Raw genomic sequence first — 24,501 nt, 5'->3', positions numbered from 1 at the left:
CTTAACAATACCTGCATTATTAGTTGTAAGGATTAAATGAGCTAATGCATGTTAACTTGCCTCGCATTTGGGGGCACATATTAAATGCCCAATAGACATTCTCTTGTAAATGTCTGTTTGTATGTTTCTATCCAAATTGGCTGCCCTTTCTGAGAGGAAAGACCACATCTTACTGGTTTTTTGAGTAACATTTAAAGTAATATTAAGCTAATATATGCTTATTTTAGAAAATCTAGGAAACAAATATAAAAAGGAGAATAAACATTTATTGGGACACCCAGGTGGCTTAGTCAGTTAAGGGTCTGACTCTTAATTTCAGCTCAGGTCATGATCTCATGTTTGTGAGATCAAGCCCTGTGTTGGGCTCCTCACTGATAGCATGGAGCCTGCTTGAGATTCTCTCTCACCCTCTTTCTGTACCCCTCTCCTGCTCGCTCGCTCTCTCTCTCTTTCTCTCTCTCAAAAGAAAAGCTCTTAAAACAATTTACTGAAAAGCCACCATCCAGAAATAGTTCATTAAAATTTTGGTATCTTTTTTTAATGTTTATTTATTTATTTTGAGAGGGAGAGAGGGAGGGAGAGAGAACAGGGGAGGGGCAGAGAGAGAGGGAGAGAGAGAATCCCAAGCAAGCTCCGAGGCTTCAGCCCAGAGCCCAACTCGGTCTTGTGAATCAGTGAGATCATGACCTGAGCTGAAATCATGACCTGAGCTGAAATCAAGAGTCAGATGCTTAACCCTCTGAGCTACCCAGACACCCCTTTTGGTGTCTTTTTTGATCTTTATTTCTATTAATAGTTTTAGGCAATACCATTAACAGAGTTTTTGATCTCTTACTATATATCAGTACTGTTCTAAGAACCTAATAGTAATTATCTTTTTAATCCTTATGAAGTAGTAGTACTATTATCATTTCACAAGTGAAGAAAATGAAACTTAGAGAGTAAAAAAAGAAAACTTCAAGTTTATAAGCTTATCAGTGGAAAGGCTAGGATTTATATATGTGTGTTGTTATTTAATAACTGTTTTAGAAATTGGAATCATACGGTTTTAAATCTTTTAATCTATTTTTTACATCCTTAAAATATCTTCAATGAGGAAAGCTTTTAATGATTCTATTGTATTTTGTCATACAAACTTAATATAATTTATTACCCAGGATGACAGTTGTGATGTTTCTAATTTTTCACTGTTACAATTAATGTAGTGGCAAGGAGAATGCCTGATAGGTTTTTATTGCTACTTCTGATTATTTCCATAGCCTGCATTCCTGCAGTAGAATTGCTAATTCAGAGAGTATGCACATTTTTAAAAAATGTTTATTTATTTTTGAGGGGGGTGCGTGGGGCAGAGAGAAAGGAAGATACAGAATCTGAAGCAGGCTTCAGGCTCCAGGCTGTCAGCATCGAGCTGATGCAGGGCTTGAACTCACGGACCACGAGATCATGACCTGAGCTGAAGTCGGTTGCTTAGCCAACTGAGCCACCCAGGAGCCCCAGGGAGTATGGACATTTTTAAAGTTTCTGGAACATATTACCAGATTGCTCTCCAGAATACACCCGTATCTCCACTCTGTCCCCCACCCCCACCCATTTCCCTTAATCTCTTCATAGTACTGGGATTCTTGTTTTAAGAAATCTCTACTGTATTGTGAGGTGAAAAAAATACCATCCTTGAATCCTTTTTCATCATTGTATTTATAGTAGGGACTTATGCAGTGCTCATTTGATGAGTGAACCCACTTTGAGTTTGGGGTTCTGTATTTTTCCCTATTTTGTTGGCAACCTTTTAGAATTTGCAACTTCTAACCGAACAGGCCAAGAAAACCACAAAACTGAGCATTGGATATGAGTCTGTTGGTACCAAGTAGCCTCTCCTATAGGTAAAAGGCATGAATGTTGTGTGGCTTCTTAATACTGAGCTGTTTGGGAGGCTTTGCGTGCCTGAATAAGGGTAATTTCTAGGTTCTTGGCTGTTGCTCAATGTTGAAATAATGGCATTAAGTGAACAGGTGAGCAGTGTGGTGTATGTTATGTTGTATTCTCTAGCCAGCACCTGGCCCTGCAGCCTTTTCAACTCTAGATTGTGCGCTCCTTGAAGGCAGGCATTGTGTATTTTATTCACAATGTTGAGAAAACTGTTTATTGGTATAATCCTTAAAAAAAAAATTACTTGTTCGCAGAGTAATTTTAGTCTAATAAAATTGAATGTAAGTCAAATCTCATTTTCCACTTTTTAGTTTTTTAATTTTTGTCTTTTAACATTTATTTATTTTTGAGAGACAGAGAAAGAGCATGAGCGGGGGAAGGGCAGAGAGCGAGAGAGACACAGAATCCGAAGCAGGCTTTAGGTTCCAAACTGTCAGCACCGAGCCCAACAGGGGTCTCAAACCCACAAACTGTGAGATCACGACCTGAGCCAAAATCAGATGCTTAACCGGGTTGCCTGGGTGGCTCAGTCGGTTGAGCGTCCGACTTCAACTCAGGTTATGATCTCATGGTTCGTGGGTTCGAGCCCCGCGTCAGGCTCTGTGCTGATAGCCAGCTCAGAGCCTGGAGCCTGTTTCCAATTCTGTGTCTCCCTCTCTCTCTGACCCTCCCCTGCTCACGCTGTCTCTCTCTCTCTCTCTCAGACATAAATAAAACATTAAAAAAAAATCGGATGCCTAACCGACTGAGCCACACAGGCGCCCCTCATTTTCTACTTTTTAAAAATCAGAATCTGATGTTTCACCCTAAAAACAACTTTGCAAACGTTTGTTATAAATTTATCGAATGCCTAATACTATATTTGGCTGAAATTGTGGTCTTATTGGAGAATGCTATACAGAAACATGGAGGAGTGCAGGCGAAAGACAATATGCATTGTTTGTAAAATTTTGGAATAGAGTTGAGATGCCATGGAGATGGAAAAAAGTAAAGACCCCAGTGGGAATGTTGGTCAAGGACATGTTAGTGAAGCAGGTATAGGGGTCTCAGTCTGGGCTTTAATGAAATGTCTGCTTTTCATTTGCAGAGATGTAGGGACTCTTGGCTGGGGAAGCAGCAAGTGGATAGCTAGAGCCAGGAATGAGAAAGGGGAGGGTGGGAAGGAGACCTGCCAAGTGACACAGATTTTGTTTTAATGAGAAATCAGGTTGGATATTAAAGTCGGCCAGTTTGGGGCAGGAGGGTGTGGAATACCCAGCCGAGGAGTTTAAATTTAATCTGTTTTCTGTTACAAGTTCCTAATCTGGAGGCAGTTTTAACTAGCAGTTACTGTTCACTTGCCTATGGGCAAACAACTGTTAAGGGCTCAAACCCAGGTGTTCTGATTCCACAAAGAAAATAGACTTGTCTGGAGGCTTAGCAAAGATGGGATTGAATAGGTCTTGGTACTAGAAGGCCCCCTCACAGTCAGGGTCAGAAGCATTTGAGGCAAACAGCCCAGAGGCCCAAGCCCCATTCTCCTATTTGTTCAACGGAGTGCAGACTGGATATCTTGACAGTTCCTTCCAGATCTAAAATCCAGTGATTGGGCTTAAGTAGAAGCTATGCAAGGTAAGAAGTTTAAAAGGAAGAGTGAGTGTCTAGACAAGTTTCAAATCTTGGAAGATAGTGGCTCTATTGATGGAAAATGGGAAGTTAGAAAGGGAAGCAGATGGTTTTTCTGTTTTATCTTTTGGTTTTTTAAATTTTATTAAAAATTTTTTTTAAATATTTTATTTGTTTTTGAGAGAGAGAGACACAATGTGAGCAGGGGAGTGTCAGAGACAGGGAGTTACAGAATCTGAAGACAGGCTCCAGCTCTGAGCTAGCTGTCAGCGCAGAGCCCGACGTGGGGCTCGAACCCACAAACTGTGAGACCAACACCTGAGCTGAAGTCAGACGCTTAACCAACTGAGCCACCCAGGCGCNTATAGGCAGCTAAAATTTAGGAATTAATGCTGGGTGAGTGGCTAGGGTGGGTAATGCAGTTGGGGAATCATCAGCTTAAAGGGATGTTTTGAACCTGTGAGTATAGAATCGATAAAAGTGCTGAGAGGGGCACGTGGGTGGCTCAGTCAGTTAAGCTTCTGACTCTTGATTTTGGCTCAGGTCGTGATCTTCTGGTTATGGGAACGAGCCCTGTGTAGGGTTCTGTGCTGAGCATGCTTAAGATTCTCCCTCTGCCCCTCCCCCTACTCGCACGTGCTTGCTCTCTTTCTCTCTTCTCTCCCTCTGAAAAGGAAAAATAGTGCTGAGAAACACTGGGACCAAGTGGAGGAAGAGGAAAGAGAAAACTGATAGAAACTAGAAGAGCACAGTGACACGAAAACAAAGGAAGTGAGAGTTTCAAGAAAACAGGCTGTAGTGGCAAGTACCTTGAAAGTGAGCATGAGTTCAAGCCACTCATGACTTTGCCCTGCAGTTGTCATCGGTAGCAGTAGTATCCCCGGGGAGTTGTGAAAGCAACGGCAGATTGAGGTCAAGATTGTATATAACTGCAGGTAACTAAGTAGAGGCGGTTTCTCCCCCACAAGAGTAATTGCAAAAAGTATCACAATACGGTTAACTTTGGAAATGAAGTGAGGTCAAGTGAAAGGAGTGTGTGTGGTTTTCCCCTTAGGTACAAACGATGTGAGTGTGGAATTCAAGCAGTACCCGGAGCTCCTCCCTTACCCGGAGCTCCTCCCTTACCCGAGCTCCTCCCTTACCTGGAGCTCCTCCCTTACCCGGAGCTCTTCCCTTACCCGAGCTCCTCCCTTACCCGAGCTCCTCCCTTACCCGAGCTCCTCCCTTACCCAGCACAAGGGCTGGTGGTGGAACGAGGTTGGTAAGACATGGGGCAGGACGGTGATGTGGTTGCAGGGGTTTCGTTACTAGAAGGGAAACCACGCTCCTTTCCTAGTATATTGATGAAAAGCGGGAACCTCTGTGGAGAGGCGTGCAGAACGAGGGCTGCCCCAGAGACCGGTATCGTGGCAGATTGTATTTGTCCAAAGGTGGCCACCCCGGTGTACGTCCTGCCCCATTTGCTGTTCTTAAATTGCGAAGCTGGCCGCCTTTTATCAAGCTGGGATCCTTTCCCTTGAACCCGGGCAGACCTTTGTAACTGCCTCACCCGACAGAATGAGGAGGAAATGACACTGCCTGACTCCTGAAGCTCCAGTCCTAAAAGACACCCAGTACAGCTTCCACCTGCATCTGTCCGACCCAGGACACAAGGCTTGGGGGTCCTGAGCCAACACGTGAGGAGTGCAGCTGTACTGACGCTGTGAGGGAGGTCGTGTGGACAGGCGGCATCGACACCGAGGAGCACAGACGCTGTGGGGCAGGGACCAGCCATCTCTTCTGTGTTCGGCACGACTTCCCGACCCGCAGAACCCATGAGCATAATAAATGGTTGTTTCACACCACTGAGTTTCGGGACGGTTGTTATACAACCGCCGTAGCTGGAACAGGTGCCGAGTCAGAGCCCGTCAGCATGATCAGAGAAGAAAAGAGAAATGAGAAGGCTGCTGGATGTTGCAGCTACAGTTATCCTACAACTTGTTGGCATAGCTGAATGGAAGATTCTGTGAAACTCGAAGTCCCTAATGGCTGAGATACTCCTTCCTCCAGCTTGACTGATAAACTTGGTGAGATCTAGATAAGGAAACTTTGTGATTTTTTATGAACATCTGGATGTATTGCCTTTAGCCCTAGAGGTTGGATGGGTCCTTCCTGTGGTGGAACAGACTGGAACGTTGTGTGGGAGAGGCTCAGCTAATGATGACAGAGGGTTAGTGTTTGGCTGGCTTCAGAAACAAATGGCGAGGATGTGGAGAAACGGGCACCCTCCTACACTGTTGGTGGGCATGTAAACGGGTACAGCCCCTCTGGAAAACAGTGTGGAGGTTCCTCAGGAAACTAACAATAGAACTCCCCTATGACCCAGCAATAGCACTGCTAGGAATTTACCCAAGGGATACAGAAATGCTGAGGCATAGGAGCACATGTACCCCAATGTTCATAGCAGCACTCTCCACAATAGCTAAAACATGGAGAGAGCCTAAGTGTCCATCAACAGATGAATGGATCAAGAAGATGTGGTTTATCTATACCATGGAATACTACATGGCAATGAGAAACAATGACATCTGGCCATGTGTAGCAACATGGATGGACCTTGAAGGTGTTATGCTGAGCGAAATAAGTCAGGCAGAGAAGGACAAATATCACATGTTTGCACGTATAGGAGGATTAGGAGGAACTTGACGGAGGAACAAGGGGGAGAAGAAGGGCAGAAATGGTGGGGGAAAGGGAGAGAAGCAAACCATGAGAGACTCTTGAATGCTGACAAAAACTGAGGACTGATGGATGTGGGGGGAGGGGGGGATGGGCATGGAGGAGGACACTTGTGGGGATGAGCACTGAGTGTTATGTGGAAACTAATTTGACAATAAACTATTAAAAAAAAAATAAAGGGTGGCTGAGGGGAAAAAAAAAAAAACTAGGTTAGTTCTGACAGTATCCACTTTTTATTTGATAAGGAATGGAAGACTCTGGTTTTGAAAACTTTGATGACTTCATTTTTACCCCCCAAAAATACATTCTTCAAAGATATAGACTGTGTTTTCACTTTTGACAGTTACTTACCGGTAGTTCCCTGGGCATTGAGGTGGATTACAGCAAAGGACCTTCATTCTGGTGTTCATGGAATTTAATCCACTAGGGTATGACAAGTCCTGTGATTTTGATTGACCATTTGGTGGGCAGCAAGGGGCAAGAGCTTCATCCCTAGCATTTTCCAACACTGTGACTCTTACTGCCCATGAAATGTGTAACATCTGCAACAGATGTGGCAGCAGAAAATTGGCTTGACTGTTGTGGAGACCTTCTCTGGGTCAAGAGCTAAACCTGTAATTCCTAGGAAAATAATTAGCGAGTTTTTGGTGAAACGGTGCCAGACATGATCCCCAGAGCTGTTGGTGAGCAGATTGTTATTAACCAGTAAGTTTGCTAGGCCAAAGAGCTCCAAAAATTCAGGGTGTACCTGGCCCCTCATGGAAAGTTCTGGGTATCAGACTTCAGGTATCCCTATCACACGGTTGAAAGAGAAACCTCAAATAGATAAACCAGACTTCACAGGAAAAGGAAAGCAATATTTTGTGATTTTGACTTTTCTGGAGACTGTAGACACAAGTGGATTGCTGCTGCCTGAGGAGTCAGCACCTGCAGGTATTTGGTCAGGGTGCTGTGCTTCTCACGGGGTGAAGTACTTCTCATGCGGTGAAGTGCTCCTCATGGGGTGTGGTGCTCCTCACGGGGTGCAGTGCTACTTCTGGGATGCCGTGCTCACATGGGCTTTGCTGGGCTTGTGTGTGTGGGAAGTGCCTAACTAGCCAGTTCTTACAGAAACAGCTCCCTTGCCCTTGCTGAGAAAGGATGTGAAGAAGACTGAGCTTTTCTCTTTCTCTTGTTAAAACCCTCACAGATCTGAGGCTGGTGACATTGTTATATATTCCTCTTTTCTCTCTCTCTGTCTCTCTCTGTCTCTCCTCAGTCCTGTTGATTTACCAGGAAGAGCTAGTGATTATAAATATTTAGCTCCAGATATCTACAAATGTTTGTTAATTGAGTTGTCTGACTAGAGTCTTGCACATTTAATGGGTGTGTCTTGTGGTTCTTCAAACTGTTCAGAAATCCCAAGTTCTTTGGAAAATTCTGGTTACCATTCATATTTGGCTTAAAAAAGAATTTGTGACACATGTTGTTTTCTACTCTCCTTTCAGTCCTTCTTTTTCAGGCCAATGCTAAGCTGAAATGAAGCTGGGAGATGTTCTAAACTTTGACCCCTTTAGCTGCTTTTAAAATGGGATCCCTTGACACACCGCAGGGTCTGGCTTTTTGAGATTTGAACCATTGCTGATCGGTCCCATTTTTGTAATTCTTTGAAACGTTTGTCTTAGAAATGCAAAATAATGCCGACTTTGCCTTTTTGTGTGTGTGCCACTAACTGATAGCTAAACATGAAAGCTCTTGAAAAACAAGAGATTGAGAGTGGAATCTGTGGGGTGTTGGGTGTCATCCTGGGACTGATTCGTAGCCCTTTGCTGATTCCTGCCATTTCTTTGATTACTTCTTCGGGATGTGTCTGAGGACTCCATGATTTCAGTCTGTGCTGCTAGGATTGAATACATGCACCTGTCCCACCTCCCCCTCAGGTCTGACTATCAGTGTGGTAAGAGTAATGGTTATGAAAGTGTTGTCCTGGAATCTCAAGGGGTTCTCGACCCTCTCACAGAAGAGTCCCTCAGCCTAAAATGCTTTTCATAATAAAACTCAGGTGTTTGCTTTTTCCATTGTGCTCACATTTACACCGATGGTGCAAAAAGCTGTGGCAGATAAAACTCTCGATGTTGTCATCAAAATCCAGGCCATGGCACTAAACTGGACTAGTGGCCATTGGGTTCCTCCCTCACAGGGAGGGGAGGGGGAGGGTCATGTTTTAACATATGGTAAAAATTGTTCATTGTATCGAATCTTGATCCTCAAAGACCCTTCTCCCTTCCCTTCCCTCCTTTCTTCTTTTCTTTTTTTCTTTTCTTTCATTTTTGATGTTTATTTGGTTTTGAGAGAGAGATGGTGTGAACAGGGGAGGAACAGGGACACAGAATCCAAAGCAGGCTCTAGGCTCTGAGCTGTCAGCATAGAACCTGACGTGGGCTTGGACCCACATCTCATGGACCGTGAGATCATGACCTGAACTGAAGTCGGATGCTTAATTGACTGAGCCGCCCAGGTGCCCCAAGACCCTTCTTTCTTTAAAGTTATGATGTACCTACAGTAAAACTGACCCTAATTTTTAGTGTACAGTTCTTCAAAATTTGACAAATGGATACAGTCGTGTGTAGCCACCACTTCACAAATAAGGTGTGGGACATACATCTCCCCCAAAAAGTTTCTCTGCAAGTTCACTCCTTCGTGAGTCACAGATACAAATCGAAGCAGGTGAGGGGCACCTGGGTTACTCAGTCGGTTAAGAGTCCGACTTTGGTTCAGGTCATGATCTCACGGTTTGTGGGTTCCAGCCCCATGTTGGGCTCTGTACTGACAGCTCAGAGTCTGGAGCCTGCTTCAGATTCTGTGTCTCCCTCTCTCTCTGCACCTCCCCTGCTTGTGCTCTGTCTCTCTCTCAAAAATGAATAAACATTAAAAAAAAATTAAGAGGCACCTGGGTGGCTCAGTTGGTTAAGCGTCCGACTTCAGCTCAGGTCATGATCTCACAGTTCGTGGGTTCAAGCCCCGTGTTGGGCTCTGTGCTGACAGCTCAGGGCCTGGAGCCTGCCTCGGATTCTGTGTCTCCTTCTCTCACTGACACTCCTCTGCTCACACTGTCTCTATCTCTTTCTCAGAAATAAATAAAACATTAAAAAATTAAAAAAAAAATAAAAGAAACTATAGCTGGTGAGTTGTTGCACCAAGGAAACATTTGCATCACAGGGAATAACTTCTAAAGCTGTGACTCCCCAAGCCATTGTGGATGTGTACCTTTTTCTTAGGGTTAGGATGAAGATTTATAAAGGGGAGCCTCATCCTCAAATGAGGAGGGGGGTGTAAGGTGCACGCATCATAAGAAAACATGCCTGTGTGAACATTGTATGTTATGTGAATGAGACTTGTGCTCCTTGTTGGGGGAGGTTTTAGTGTTATAATGAGGTAATGGTAGTTATAGGTCATTCTGGGGGTCACTCTCTGCTCCATCTTCCCTGGGCTTGATTCCGGCGGGCGGGGGGGGTGCTTACACTCAAACTGGTCTGGGTGCCCTGGGCTGGCTGCTGTTTCCTGAGTCGCTATTGCTTGTTTTTTTGTTTTTTGTTTTTAATTTTTGGCAATTACGACTAAAGCTACTCTAAGAATTTGTAGGTGGTTGTGTGAACATACGTATTCATGTCACCTGGAAGTGAGATTGTTGGGTTATAGGGTAAGCGTATGTTTAATTTTAAGACACAGCTGCACTATTTTACCAAGTCGCTGTGCCATTTTGCATTCCCTTGAGAAACGCATGAGCATCCCAGCTACTCTACCACCCGTCAGCGCTTGAACGTCACCAGTTTGTTTTAGGCCATTCTAGGTTTGTAGTTGTATCTCATTGTGCATTTAATTTGCATTTCTCTAATGACTAATGGTATTGCACATTTTATGTGCTTAGCTGTCATCTATATGTCATCTTTGTTGAAAGGACTATTCACATCTTTTGCCCATTTCCCTTTCTCACTCTTTTTTTTTTTTATAACTTTTTACTTATTTGAGAGAGAGAGAAAGTGTAAGGTGGGGAGGGGCAAGAGGGAGAGAGAGAGAATCCCAAGCAGGCTCCACAGTGTCAGCACAAAGCCCAATGCAGGGCTTGAGCTCACAAACTGTGAGATCATGACCTGAACAGAAGTCAGATACTTGACTGAGCCACCCAGGCACCCTGCCCATTTCTTCCACCCCCTCCCCATTTCTTTCTGTCTGTTTTTTTTTGTTGTTGTTGCTGTTTATTTGTGTTTTTGAGAGAATGAGCTCCAGTGGTGGGGAGAGGGCAGAGGGAGAAAGGGAGAGAATCTTAAGGCAGATAATGTAATTCACAAATGTTTTCTCCCAGTCTTAGTATTCATTAAAAAAATTTTTTTAATGTTTGTTTTTGCTTTGTTTAATATTTTGTTCATGGGAGGGCCATGAACAGGAGAGGGGCAGAGAGAGAGGGAGACACAGAATCTGAAGCAGGCTCCAGGCTCTGAGCTGTCAGCACAGAGCCTGATGTGGGGCTTGAACTCATTAACCATTCAGGCCAAAGTTACTTAACTGATACTTAACTGACTGAGCCACCCAGGCACCCCCTTCATATGCATTTTAATATTCTCTGTGACAAAATGAGAGTATGCCAAAGCACTTTTGCTATATTGTGAAATAAGACGGCTATCTCCAGGAAAAGTAATTTGTGATTGAGTTGGGAGCTAAACTAGCTCATTTTTCCCTCCACGGAATCCCATTTTTACTTGAAAGAATGCCTGGTAAACTGGTTATTGAGACTTACATATGTTCTCAAATTTCAAAATTAAGAAATACTTGAGATATTTTCTCAAAAATGAATGAAGTGACCCTGTCACTTAATGGACACAGTTGACAGTATTTTCGATGATAATAAAATTAGAGCCTTTGTTTAAAAACAGAATTTTGGAAAGCTTCTCTCAACTATGATCACCTTACATATTCCCAGTAGTTAAGCTTTTCTGATGATGCTGGTAGTGATATTATATGATTTTGGATGTTGTATAATGAAAAGAGTCCACATTTTCAAGACCTGTGATACTCAGTAAACTAATACTTTACAAATGACCAGTACATGTGATAAAATTAGACTTGAGTGGTTGAAAGATCCATTCAAAATACAAGGTAGGGCAGTGGATTGTAATATATGAGAACTCAAAAAGTCTTTGATACAGTTTCAGGTTCCACATTGCGACTAACCTATAAGAAGCTGCCATTTTGTTGAGTTTTGGTATAGTGGCAAAAAAGAATATCCACAATTATCTAAAAGACTGTAAAATACTCCTCCCTTTTCCATCTGTCTATCTGCATGAAGGCTGGGTTTTTCGCATATACTTCAACAAAACATGTTCACAGACTGAATGTAGAAGCAGATATGAGAATCCAGCTGTCTTCTGTTAAATCAGATATTAAAGAGATTTGCAAACATGTGAAAGAGTGTGAATTTTTAAGATACTATTTTTTGCAAAAACATTATGTTAACATGTCGTAAGTTCACGGTTATGTTTGATTACTGATATTTTTTTAAATGTGTTTGAATTTCTAATATGATAAAGGGCAGTAGATAAATAATCCACATCAATTTAAGTTTTGGGGGTCTTCAGTAATTTTGAAGAGTGCAAAGGAGCCCTGACATCAAAAAAGTATATGGATTCTACTTAAGAGAATTTTATTTGAGCATCATGGTTGTGTTCTGGTGATGGAGAATGAGGTATGCCCTGGCCTGAGGCTTCTGTGCTTTAAGGCTTTTAGTTCTCAAAAAGGAATTTATATTAACTTTACAGAATTGGTAATTTTTTATATTCTTTAAAATGAGATATCATTATAGGTACCCTCTTTAAACTCTTGTCTTTTAGGGTCGCCTGGGTGGCTCAGTCAGTTAAGTGTCTGACTTCAGCTCAGGTCATGATCTCACAGTTCGTGGGTTTGAGCCCCACCTCGGGCTCTGTGCTGACAGCTCAGAGCCTGGAGCCTGCTTCGGATTCTGTGTCTCCTTCTCTCTGTTCCTCTGTTCACACTCTTTCTGTCTCCCTCTCAAAAATAAAGAATAAAAAAAAAATAAAAAAAAACCTCTTTTATTATCACAGATGATATTCAACACTTACAAATAAACCAGGTACCTCAGATTATGGGAAGATTTGTACCTCCTTCTCTACCAGATCTGCCAGAAACTTTACTAAAAATTAAAAACAGTGGATTTATATCTCACTGAGTTCGTCCTTCCAGCACTGAAAGTATAGTCTGATAGGGGAGGAACAATGAGAGCACTCTGCTAACTCGTAAACTGGGTGTTGAACATACCCGAAGATATGCACCGCCGGCCATGTAGCTCACTGACGTATGCAGCCTGGCCCAATGACACTCACCTTTCTGCTCTCATGAGTAGCATCAAACCAAAATATTATTGTCAGGCACTGTTCTTCATTTTGTGAGTGCTTCGACTTCTGGTACTTGAAACGTCAGAGAGAATAGGATGCGTGGTTTCTTTCTTAAAGCTACCGATAGCAAATACCGTGAGTGTGTACCCGGAAGAACTGGTAAAGAAATCCTAGAAGGATCAAAACAGATCTCATAGTTTGGGTGCATGAAGATTATAATCTTTGTACGCAGGAGACCATATGATTATAAAATGATTCCCTTTTGGCTTTTATAAGTGATAGTATTCAATTACAGCATTTAAATTATGGATATTGGGGGTGCCTGGGTGGCTCGCTTAAGCATCTAACTCTTGATTTTGGCTCAGGTCATGACCTCACAGCTCTTGAGTTTGAGCCTCGCATTGGGCTCCATGCTGACACTGCAGAGCCTGCTTGGGATTCTCTCTCTGCCCCTATCCCCCCTTCTCTCTCTCTCTCTCTCTCAAAATTAATAAATACACTTAAGAAAATTATGGGTATTGGCCCATTGGTAGAGGGCAAAGTTTTGCTTATTTTTTTTTTAATGTTTATTTTTGAGGGAATGGGGACAGAGGATCCAAAATGGGCTCCATGCTGACAGCAGAGACCCTGATGTGGAGCTTGAACTCACCAACCACAAGATGATGACCAGAGCCAGAGTCAGACATTCAACTGACTGAGCCATCTGGGCACCCCATTTTTTTGTTTTTTCTTTCCTAAGTCTGTCTTTATCTGCACTTCCTAGAAGTTATATGGTGTCATTTTTACCACACCAATATAGACTGCTACCTCAAAAGTGGTTCGTCTTTTTTCAAATGTATATCACATTTATTTATTTATTTTTCCAAGTTTTTATTTAAATTTCAGTTAACATACAGTATAATATTAGTTTTAAGTATAGAATTTAGTAATTTAACATACCACACCTAGTGCTCATCACAAGTGGCCTCCTTAATCCCCATCACCTACTCAACCCACCTCCCCCCAACCTCACCCCCTCATCTCCTCTCTGGTAACCATCAGTTAGTCTCTATACTTAAGAGTCTGTTTCTTGGGTGGCACCTGGTGGCTCACTTTGTTAAGTATCCGACTTGGGCTCAGGTCATGATCTCACAGCTCATGAGTTTGAGCCCCACATCAGGCTCTGTTGCTGACAGCTCAGCGTGGAGTCTGCTTCACATTCTGTGTCTCCCTCTCTCTCTGCCCTTCCCCTGCTCTCTCTCTCTCTCAAAAATGAATAAACCTTAAAAAAAGAGTCTGTTTCTTGGTTTTCCTTTCTTTCTCCAGCCAAGTTCATTTGTTTTGTTTCTTCCACATAAGAGTGAAATCATGTGGTATTTGGTTTTCTCTGACTATTTCGCATAGCATAATACTTTCTAGCTCCATCCACATCAAATGGCAAGATTTCATTCTTTTTTATTCCACCACATCTTCTTTATCCATTCATCAGTTGATGGACATTTGGGCTCTTTCCATAATTTGGCTGTTGTTGATAGCGCTGCTATAAACATTGGGGTGCAGGTATTGCTTCAAATTAGTATTCTTATATCCTTTTTAAAAAATTTTTTAGAAATGTTTTTTATTTATTTCTGAGATAGTGTGAGCAGGGGAGCGTCAGAGAGAGAGGGAAATACAGAATCGGAAGCAGGCTCCAGGCTCTGAGCTAGCTGTCAGCACAGAGCCCGACACAGGGCTCAAACCCATGAACCATGAGATCGTGACCTGAGCCAGAGTCAGACACTTAACTGACTGAGCCACCCAGGCGCCCCAGTATTCTTAGATCCTTTGGGTAAATACCTAGTAGTGCCATTGCTGATGATAGGATAGTTCTATTTTTAATCTTTTCAGGAACTGCCATACTGTTTTCCACCAACAGTGTAAGACGGTTCCCCTTTCTCTGCATCCTCACTTACATCTGCTTTTTTCCGTGTTGTTAATTTTAGCCATTCTGATTGGTGCGAGGTGATATCTCATTGTAGTTTTGATTTGTATTTCCCTGATGGTGAGTGATGTTGAGCATCTTTTCATGTGTCTGTTAGCCATCTGTATGTTTTCTTTGGAAAAATTTCTATTTATGTTTTCTGCCCATTTTTAAAATGTTTATTTATTTTGAGAGAGAGTGCTTGTGAAAGAGGGGAAGGGTCAGAGAGAAAGGGAGAGAAAGGATCTCAAGCAGGCTCTGTGCCGATAGCATAGAGCCTTACGTAGGGCTGGATCTCACAAACCTCGAGATCATGACTTGAGCTGGAATCAAGAGTTGGACATTAACCACCTGAGCCATCCAGGCATCCCATTTCTGCCCATTTCTTAACTGGATTATTTGTTTTTTGGATGTTGAGTTTGATAAGTTCTTTATAGATTTTAAATACTAACCCTTTATTAGATATGTCATTTCCAAATATCTTCCCCCATTCAGAAGATTGCTTTTTAGTTTTATTGTTTCCTTCACTGTGTGGAAACTTTTTTATATTGATGATGTTCCTATAGTTAATATTTGCTTTTCTTTCTGTTGCATCTGGAACAAGTAAGAAGTTGCTCTGGCAGCCAAGGTCAAAGACATTGCTACTTCTGTTCTCCTCTAGGATTTTGATGGTTTCCTGTCTCACATTTAGGTCTTTCATGCATTTTGAATTTATGTTTGGTCTTTCATCCATTTTGAATTTGTTTTTGTGTGTGGTCTAAGAAAGTGGTCCAGGTCCATTCTTTTGCATGTTGCTGTCCAGTTTTCCCAACACCATTTATTGAAGAGACTGTCTTTTTTCCATTGGATATTCTTTCCTGCTTTGTCAAAGGTTTTCCATATGGTTAAGTGCATTTCTGGGTTTTCTCTTCTAGTCCACTGATCTGTCTTTGTGCCCGTGTCATACCATCTTGAGGACTACAGCTTTGTAATATAGTTTGAAGCTCAGAATTGTGAGGCTTCCGGCTTTGTTTTTTCTTTTTTAAGATCCCTTTGGCTATGCAGGGTCTTTTGTGGTGTCTTACAAATTTTAGCATTGTTTGTTCTAGCTCTGTGAAAAAGGCTGTTGATATTTTGATAGGGATTGCATTAAATATATAGATTGGGTAGTATAGACATTTTAACAGTATTTGTTCTTCCAATCCATGATCATGGAAGGGGGTGGGGGAGTTTCTAAAACCTTGTGACTATATCTAATTTGAAAGCATTCTAGATCATAGCACTTAATGACCTAGTTTCACTCTCTAAACAAGAAACACACTTACCTGCTATATGTATATTTTATACATGTATATATTTAAAGGTAATAATATTAGGAAATCCAATGAGATTTTAGATTTTAAGATGTCTCAGATTAAAGGGCTAGTTACTAAATGGGAGAAGATATTTGCAAATGACATCTCTGATACAAGGTTAGTATCCAAAATATATAAAGAACTGATATAGCTCAACACTCAAAAAGTAAATAATCCAATTTATAAAATGGGCAGAAGACATGAGCAGACATTTCTCCAAAGAAGACATATGGATGGCCAACAAACACATGAAAAGATGCCCAACATCAGTCATCATCAGGGAAATGTAAATCAAAACTACAATGAGATATCACATCATGCCTGTCAGAATGGCTGAAACCAAAAGCACAAGAAATAGCAAGTGTTGGAGAAGATATGGAAAATAGGTACCCTGTGCACTTTTGGTAGGAGTCCAAACTGGTGCAGCCACTGTGGAAAACAGTAGAGTGGCTTTTCTAAAAATTAATAATAGAACTACCCTACGATCTAGGAATTGCATTACTGGGTATTCACCCCCAAAATATGGAAGCACGAATTCAAAAAGATGCATGTACCCCTATGTTTGTTGCAGCCTTATAGCCAAATTGTGGAAGTAGCGCAAGTGTCCATCAATAGATGGATAAATAAGATGTAGAATATCTACACAATGGAATATTATTCAGCCATAAAAAGGAATGAAATCTTGTCATTTGCAACAACATGGATGGAGCTAGTGAGTGTAATGCTAAGCGAAATAAGTCAGAGAAAGACAAATACCATATGATATCACTCTTACGTGGAATTTAAGAAACAAAACAAGCAAAGAGAAAAAACCAAGAAACAGACTCTTAACTATAGAGAACAAACTGATGGCTACTGGGGTGGGGGTGGGGAGTGAGAAATGGGGGAAACAGTGAAAAGGATTAAAAGAATACTGGGGCGCCTGGGTGGCTTAGTCGGTTGGGCGTCTGACTTTCGCTTAGGTCATGATCTCGCGGTTCGTGGGTTCGAGCCCCGCTTCGGGCTCTGTGCTAACAGCTCAGAGCCTGGCGCCTGTTTCAGTCTGTGACTCCCTCTCTCTCTGACCCTCCCCTGCTCACGTTGTCTCTCTCTCCTAGAAATAAATAAAACATTAAAAAAAAAATTAAAAAAAAAAAAGAATACTTACCATGATGAGCGCTGAGTAATGTATAGGATTGTTGAATCACTCTATTATACACCTGAAACATATTAATATAACACTCTTTGCTAACTGCACTGGAATTTTATTTTATTTTTTAATTTTCTTTAATGATTTTTATTTATTTTTGAGAGAGAGAGTGTGAGCAGGGCAGGGGCAGAGAGAGAGGGAGACACAGAATCTGAAGCAGGCTCCAGGCTCTGAGCTGTCAGCAAGAGACCGATCCAGGGCTCGAGCCCACAAACTGTGAGATCATGGCCTGGACCAAAGTCAGACACTTAACCGATTGAGCCACCCAGGCGCCCCAACTACACGAATTTTTAAAAAATTCTTTAAAGTCTCAGATTAAAACACTTACCTTCAAAAAGACTAGCTGTGTGAGTAACCCTTCCTCCACTCTTTTTACCCTCATCCCTCCTCCCTGCAAGGAAAGGGAAGCTGTATTACAACTTCTTTATGTGAATATAAAATATCACACCAAATGGCAACATGTGTGAATGTTAATGGTACTTTAGTTAAATTTGTAGGATTGCTTCTTCTAAGATTTTTAAGTATAGTCAATTGAGAGAAAAATTAAATTTTGTCCTTCTCAGGCAAACTTGACGTAGCTACTTAAATAATGACTGTTTTATTCCAAAATCCGCTGAGAACATAATACTAGGACTGGTATCTTTAAAGGTTTGAACTTTGATATTTGTTCATGAGGAGCCTTCTATAAACAGCTAAAAATACTTTTGGGAGCGGTGGTTGCTGCAGATGGTGCATGATCACGGGTGTCCACTTAAGTCAGGCAGTAGTAACTTGTACGTGGACCATGTTGTCTCTGATTTCCGTCCTTTCCCTTCACCTTGATTACAGAGAGGTACAGAAAGCAGTCAACACTGCCCAGGGCTTGTTTCAAAGATGGACGGAGCTCCTCCAGGACCCCTCCACAGCCACGAGGGAAGAAATCGACTGGACCACCAACGAGCTGAGAAACAACCTCCGGAGTATAGAGTGGGATCTGGAGGACCTCGACGAGACCATCAATATCCTTCTCTGTGGTGCCCAGACCTCTGAGGTGGACAGAAAAACGAACACGTTTTTGTCCAGATGTCTCAATACATAGATGAGATATTTCCTTTTCTAATCAATTGATGTTGCTCTTCTTTGTAGCATGACATACTCGAAATAGTTGCCCAGTAAGCTAAGGGGTAGGGGCCACGTTCTTCTACAGTGCATGAGGGATCGGGCAGTGTGGAGACAGTGTAGTGTGGTGGTCATAAGCTCGGACCCTGGAGTCAGATTGTGTGTTCAAGTCCTGACCCCGCCAGTTACTAACTGTTTGACTTTGAGCTCGTTGTTCTCTGCTTCAATTCCCTCTTCAGTAGAAAGTTAGGATAATAGCAGTACCTAGCTCGTAAGGTTGTTGGAAGTGTAGCAGGCAGAGTATGGAGCCTGACTCACAGTGAGCTGCTGTGTTAGCAGTCATTACATAGACGTGTATACATGCCAGTGTTATACGTTATCAATTAGAAATCAAAAGAAAATCCTTTTGTGGACTGTCTTTCTCCCATTCAAGAGGTGATGCTACAATGCCAGTGTCCATTGGAGAGGCATTCTGTACCGTCCAACTGCATTTAGTAAAAGCAGGTCTGTTACATTCAAGTCATGCTGTTGATGTTAAATAAGTGCACTGACCTGACTGACGAACCAGAGAACTGTAAAACCTGAACTATACGGCCTTTTTTCAGGTGGAAAAATTCCCAGCGAATCAACAATGTTGACAGTGTGCCATCTGCATGTTCTCAGTTCTCTTTTGTTCTTTCCTGAAGTGTGATCTAGGGAACTGGCTTTCGTCAGAGTCGCTCCATAGCACGGGTTCATATGCAGTTGATGTGTGGAGTACATAATCGATACATATTTCTGTTCATAATAACCCTGGGTACCTTTTGAATTATTAGTTTTAGAGTTTATTGATTTTTTTTGAGAGAGAGAGTGAGTGCATGCACAAGCAGGGGAGGGGCAGAGAGAGGAAGAGAAAATCCCAATCTGATAGTGCAGAGCCCGATGTCACGCCAGCGTTATACGTTGTCAATTAGAAATCAAAAGGAAATCCTTTTGTGGACTGTCCTGAACTGAGGTCAAGAGTCAGTCGCTTAACTGACTGAGCCACCCAGGTGCCCCCGCCCTTGTATATTATTTTTTTAAAAAAAAAAGTGTGTTCTTTCAGATTAGTGGAAGAAAATATGTGAAAGGGTGGGATCAAAGGCACAGGTGCAGGAAGGTACGTTGTCCCTTGAGATGGAAGAGAAGATTGGAGAGACAGATTATGAGAGAAAGAGGAGATACTGCAGGTTCAGTTCATAGAAGTGATGTCTATGCTAGACTGTATTCTGTTAAGTGTGCAATAGGATTTTGTCTGAAAACAATGTACATACCTTAATTTAAAAACACTTTATTGCTGGGGCGCCTGGCTGGTTCAGTTGGTAAAGCACATGACTCTTGATCTCGGGATTGTAAATTTGAGCCCAAGTTGGGTGTAGAGATTATTTAAAAATAAAATCTTTAACATAAAAATACTTCATTGCTGGAGAATCCTAGTCATCATCTGAGCTTTCAGTGAGTCATAATCATAGATCACCATAACTAATATAATAGTGAAAAAGTTTGAGATATTGCTAGAATTACCAAAAGGTGACACAGAGACACAAAGGGAACAAATGCTGTTGGAAAAGTGGCACCAATAGACTTGCTTGACACCAGGTTGCCACAAACCTTCAATTTATACAAAACACAGTATGTGCTAAGTGCAGTAAAGCAAAGCACAAGAAAATGAGGTATGCCTGTTTTCATCATTCATTCAGCAGACAGTCACTGAGCGTGCCATGTGCTGGGTATTTTGTTAGGTACGGGGTACGGATTGATAAGCAGAACAGTGTACCAGCCCTCATGGAGTTTATGGTGGGGAGTATTGAGGAGCTCTGGGGACAGGGGAACAGACATTAATCAGAATAACACAAATATCTATTTGCAGAAGTACAGAGAGCCATGCAAATGTCTGATGGGGCAGCAGGACCAGGCTGGGGGTGCAGAGGTCAGGGGAGGCTTCACTGAAGAAGCCTCCATCTCTGGATTGATAAGCAGGGTCAGCTTCTGGCCATAAGAGGAATGGTTTAGAATAGCAAATGAAAAAGGCTTTCAGAGCTGTCATGGGAAGGGTGATCTGGAGTCAGGACAGAATAGATATGAAGCGCTGCAGGTCTTTGGAAGAGCCCAGCTCAGCTGTGGTCAGACAGCCGTGGATGTATAGTGAACCCAGTCAGCAGGGGCTGTTTCTTAACCTGGAGGGTCTTCTCCACTTTGAGGCACAGAGATCCCCCATAGCTGTGGGAAGAGAAAGTTTGAGAATGATCTGTGTCAGGCTGCCTGTGTTTTCAGAAACATTGAGCCAGATTTTATTGCTTGCCCGTGAGAGATTCTGTGGTTTAACATGGTGATGTTTGATAGGCTTTTGATGATAAAATTGCTTTACCTTGACTCTTTGACCCACGCATAGTTGAAGCGAACCCTCGGAAATTCAACCTTGATGCGACTGAATTGAATATAAGAAAAACATTCATCACAAGCACTCGGCAAGTTGTCAGGGTAAGGAATATGATCTCATTGTGTTATTTGTGTGAGAAGTAGCCAGACTGCTCAGAGCTCTTCTTAATTGTAAACTCTGAAACCACTTGTTAGTGTGGCTAAACGCCGATTTCCATCATAATGTCCTTTTGATTCATATAAAGAAATTTGTTATTAGTATTGTCAGGCGTATTTCTTGGAGCAAAAATGAGAGAGTAGATGCCTGGCCCTGGGGAAGTTACTTTAATGGTGTCCTACTTGGCCACAGCTCTCAGTCCTTCAAACCAGTTCTCTTGTTTCCTCTTTATTTCATGCTTTACTGTGTTTTGGGACAAAAGGAAGAATTAGCATTGTAGAAACCATTTGGTTTCTTGACTGATTGGTAATCTCTTTGCATTGTGTAGAGTGACTCTTACCAGGTTTGGATAGCGGCCTCTTCCACCATCTGAATTGCTTCTGGAACTTTTGCAACCCGTGTTACTGACATTTCCATATACAACTGCTTGACAGCCTTTCGGGAGCTGTCCAGAGCAAGCATCCACCAAGAGTGTTAAAAACCAGTCCAAGTGAACAAATCTTTAGTCTCAAATTATATAGCTAATAATCTATGGTTAAAAAAAAAAAGAACTAAGAGAAAATATCATTTAAGTCAAATCCTATATCCTTGAGATATGTTTGTATTTTGAAACTATATGGCTAAGCCGTTTGATTAGCATAACTAGATGTAAGAGAACCAGCTGTCTTTAACATATGTACTAGAAAGCAGCTTCCTTGAATAAAAAGATTTGGGATCATACCAGCGCTAACATATGGCTTTTTAAGAGTCATCTTAGGCAGGAACCTTGCTATGTGTTTGCCAGAGACTTTATGTCATGTGATTTCCTTTTGAAATTATTTCAGATGGTAGGTTATCACTGAACTTTAACTATTTTTGTTTCTTCTTTTATTCATTAGTTGCCTTTCTATATACATATAACCTAAATTGTGTTTAAATAAGACCATACTTTAAGGGGTCCCATCTTTTTTATATTCCTCTAGGGTAAATCCCCAATTATTTATCTGATAAATACAGTTTGCTTTTCTATTTTTTGTAATACATTTTCTAAAAGACACTTCTGTAGATGTTAGTATTTAAATGGTGCCTTGCAGTGAAGTGTATATCCCTGACCTCAGTCATTGTATCTTTTCTTTCTGCAAGATAGTACTGCTTGTAAATTTTGCAAATTGAAATTCAGAGGTAAGTATATTGAAAGTTAAGTTAATTGGTAAAATTAATTGGAAGTAGAAACTGAAGTTCATTTTCTAATATTTTAAAAGCCTTTTATTTAAAGTGTATTCTTTGAAAGAAGTATTTAAAATCCAGTCCATACTTCACAATGTTGCCGCCCTTCTAGAGTTGAGGTCTAAATCATACTCAACTATATCATCCAACTGAGTATTGTAGAGTTTTTAATCATTCTTGTTTTAATTGTGACTCATTTTTGGAGGACTGTGACTAGTTGTAGGTTAACAGTACCTATATGAGCATTTGCTGGTCTCATTTTATTTTTTGTAAACAAATTTTTTTCACATTTATTCATTTTTTGAGAGACAGAGTCAGAGCACGAGCAGGGGAAGGGCACAGAGAGAGGGAGACACAGAATCCAAAGCAGGCTTCAGGCTCTGAGCTGTCAGCACAGAGCCAGTGTGAGGCTCGAACCCACCAACTGTGAGATCATGACCTGAGCCAAAGTCAGACGCTCAACCAGCTGAGCCACCCAGGCGCCCCTGCTGGTCTCATTTCAATAAATGGGATTAATTATTTATTAATAAATAATTAATAACTTCTAATTGAAATCCTTTCAGAAGAGAATGAGGTAGTAATGATGCTAACTTGAATTTTTTTTTCTTAAAGCACCCTGTGTTGATGGATTATTATTGTATTTAGCTAGGTAGTATTTGCAGGTTTTTAAAAAATGTTTATTTATTTATTTTGAGAGAGAGAAAGCTAGTACACGCAGGGGAGGGGCAGAGAGAGAGGGAGAGAGAGAGAATCCCACCCACGCTCCTTACTGACATGGGGCTCCGACCCATGAACCGTGAGATCATGACCTGAGCTGAAATTAAGAGTCAGATCCTTAACCTACTGAGCCCCTAGCAAAGCAGTATTATATACCAAGATCTCTGGGTTCTAGTTGGAGGAGATGGAGTGGGATCAGAGAGTTAGCAGATTTCGGAAAAGAAACCAAAGACCAAGCTCAGGTTTGGGATTTGTATATCACAAGCTTACATAAAGTCTTCTGTTACCATTATCAGTATGTTTTCATTTATTTGCTCTAAAAGGAGTATCTTTGGATCCACAGTTGATGCTTTCTCCTTCCTAGGCAGGAAAGTTGGTGACACATGGTACATTTGTGTATGCGTGTAGTTGTTCTGTCAGAAGAATTACATCTTTCTCTTGTTTTTCCTTGAAATTCATGTCCATAGGCTTTGCTTTTCGAAGCCTCCCTGGTTTCAAGAGTCATTTGTGTGTGTTTTTCCCAAGTGTATTGTAAGTTTGTGTCATTTTTACTAAGTTTTGCTGGCAGTTTTTTTTTTTGAAGAAAGAAAAAATATTCTTTTTTGTGTATAAATAGTCTTTGATAATTTTGAAGTAATCATTTTTACATTTGTGGGGGCACCTACACATCGGAGATCTTGCATGTGAGATCTTTGTGTTGTGGAAATGTGTTCCGGAAGTGACTTCGTGTTACCTTAGTAGCAGAAGGTCTTTCAGTCTATGGCAGAGGAACTGGGAATGAACTGTGAGGAGACCTACATTCTAGGCTCATCTCTGACCTTAATAAGTCTTCATCATGGCTAGTCATTTAGCCTCTCTGGCTGTTTTCTTTATCAATTAAATGATCAAATGGTCCTCACAGACATTCTCTAACTTTCAAAGACGATGAGAACTGTACGCCCTTGCAAAAAAAAATCCAACTTGTTCCAACCCAAGAATTGTTTCCATGTCATTATAAGTCAAGATAGACATGATTAACCAAAAAGGGTGAGGTGTGCAGTGTGGACAGAGATGACATTGGGGTGTGTGACCTCTCAGTGGGAAGTACTGGCATGTATGGTGTCCCATTCACGCAGTTTGGAAGACACCATGAAATGGGAACAGGAGCATAAGTAACCAGGACGTTTATTGTTGTTATTGGCAGATGAACCAAATTGTATTGGTACTCACTACTTCTTGACCGCTGGTTCTAAACTTTATGTGTTAGAAAGAAGATGACTGATGACCGTTTTGGCCAGACAGGTTGTTACAGAATGCTTTACAGTGTTCAGTGACTCAGCTTAAAATCCCAAATCCTAATGTCTGATAACTTTTAACGTAGTAGAAACAAATGCTGACTAGGAGTGAAAGCCTGGCCGCTTTACCTGCTGTCGTGGCCATCAGGACACACGCCACACAGTCATTGAAGGAGTCACTTGCTGTCAGGGCTAATGGCCCCTCCACATATATTTTAGTAAGCAGAAACCCTAAAAACCTGGAACTTTTAGGTACATATTTCATGAAAGCAATACATGTTCATGAAAAAAAAAAGTTTTATAAGAGGAGAAAATAGAAAAAAGAAATCTAAGCTCAAAATAATAAACACAGAACTTTGTTATATTTTCTCATAGTCATTTTCTTTCCAGTGCATGACAGTTGGATTTTTACACAGTTGTGATCATACTGTTAAGCAATCATAAGTATTTTGTATTTGACTTTTTAAAATTAAAAGTAATTCATACTTGGCTGTTTTTATTTTTTTTTATTTTTTATTTTATTATTATTTTTTTTTACAAGTTTATTGTCAAATTAGT

The 24,501-nt window shown here is 41.3% G+C and overlaps 1 protein-coding gene across 2 annotated transcripts in view; it reads left to right on the top strand.

Moving 5' to 3' along the window:
• Positions 1–24,501, top strand: part of STX6 (syntaxin 6) — a 53,665-nt gene that overhangs the window by 5,737 nt on the left and 23,427 nt on the right. For both annotated transcript variants that reach the window (XM_077763225.1, XM_077763226.1), the window contains exons 2-3: positions 17,923–18,092; positions 20,597–20,691. In XM_077763225.1, coding sequence (XP_077619351.1) covers positions 17,923–18,092; positions 20,597–20,691 — 265 coding nt within the window. The remainder of the gene's footprint in view (positions 1–17,922; positions 18,093–20,596; positions 20,692–24,501) is intronic.

Source organism: Crocuta crocuta, unplaced genomic scaffold (assembly GCF_008692635.1).
Source record: "Crocuta crocuta isolate KB4526 unplaced genomic scaffold, BGI_CrCroc_1.0 scaffold3, whole genome shotgun sequence".
Taxonomy (NCBI): Eukaryota; Metazoa; Chordata; class Mammalia; order Carnivora; family Hyaenidae; genus Crocuta; species Crocuta crocuta.
The sequence above is the reverse complement of the archived record's forward strand: the minus strand, read 5'-3'. Positions and strand labels throughout refer to the sequence as shown.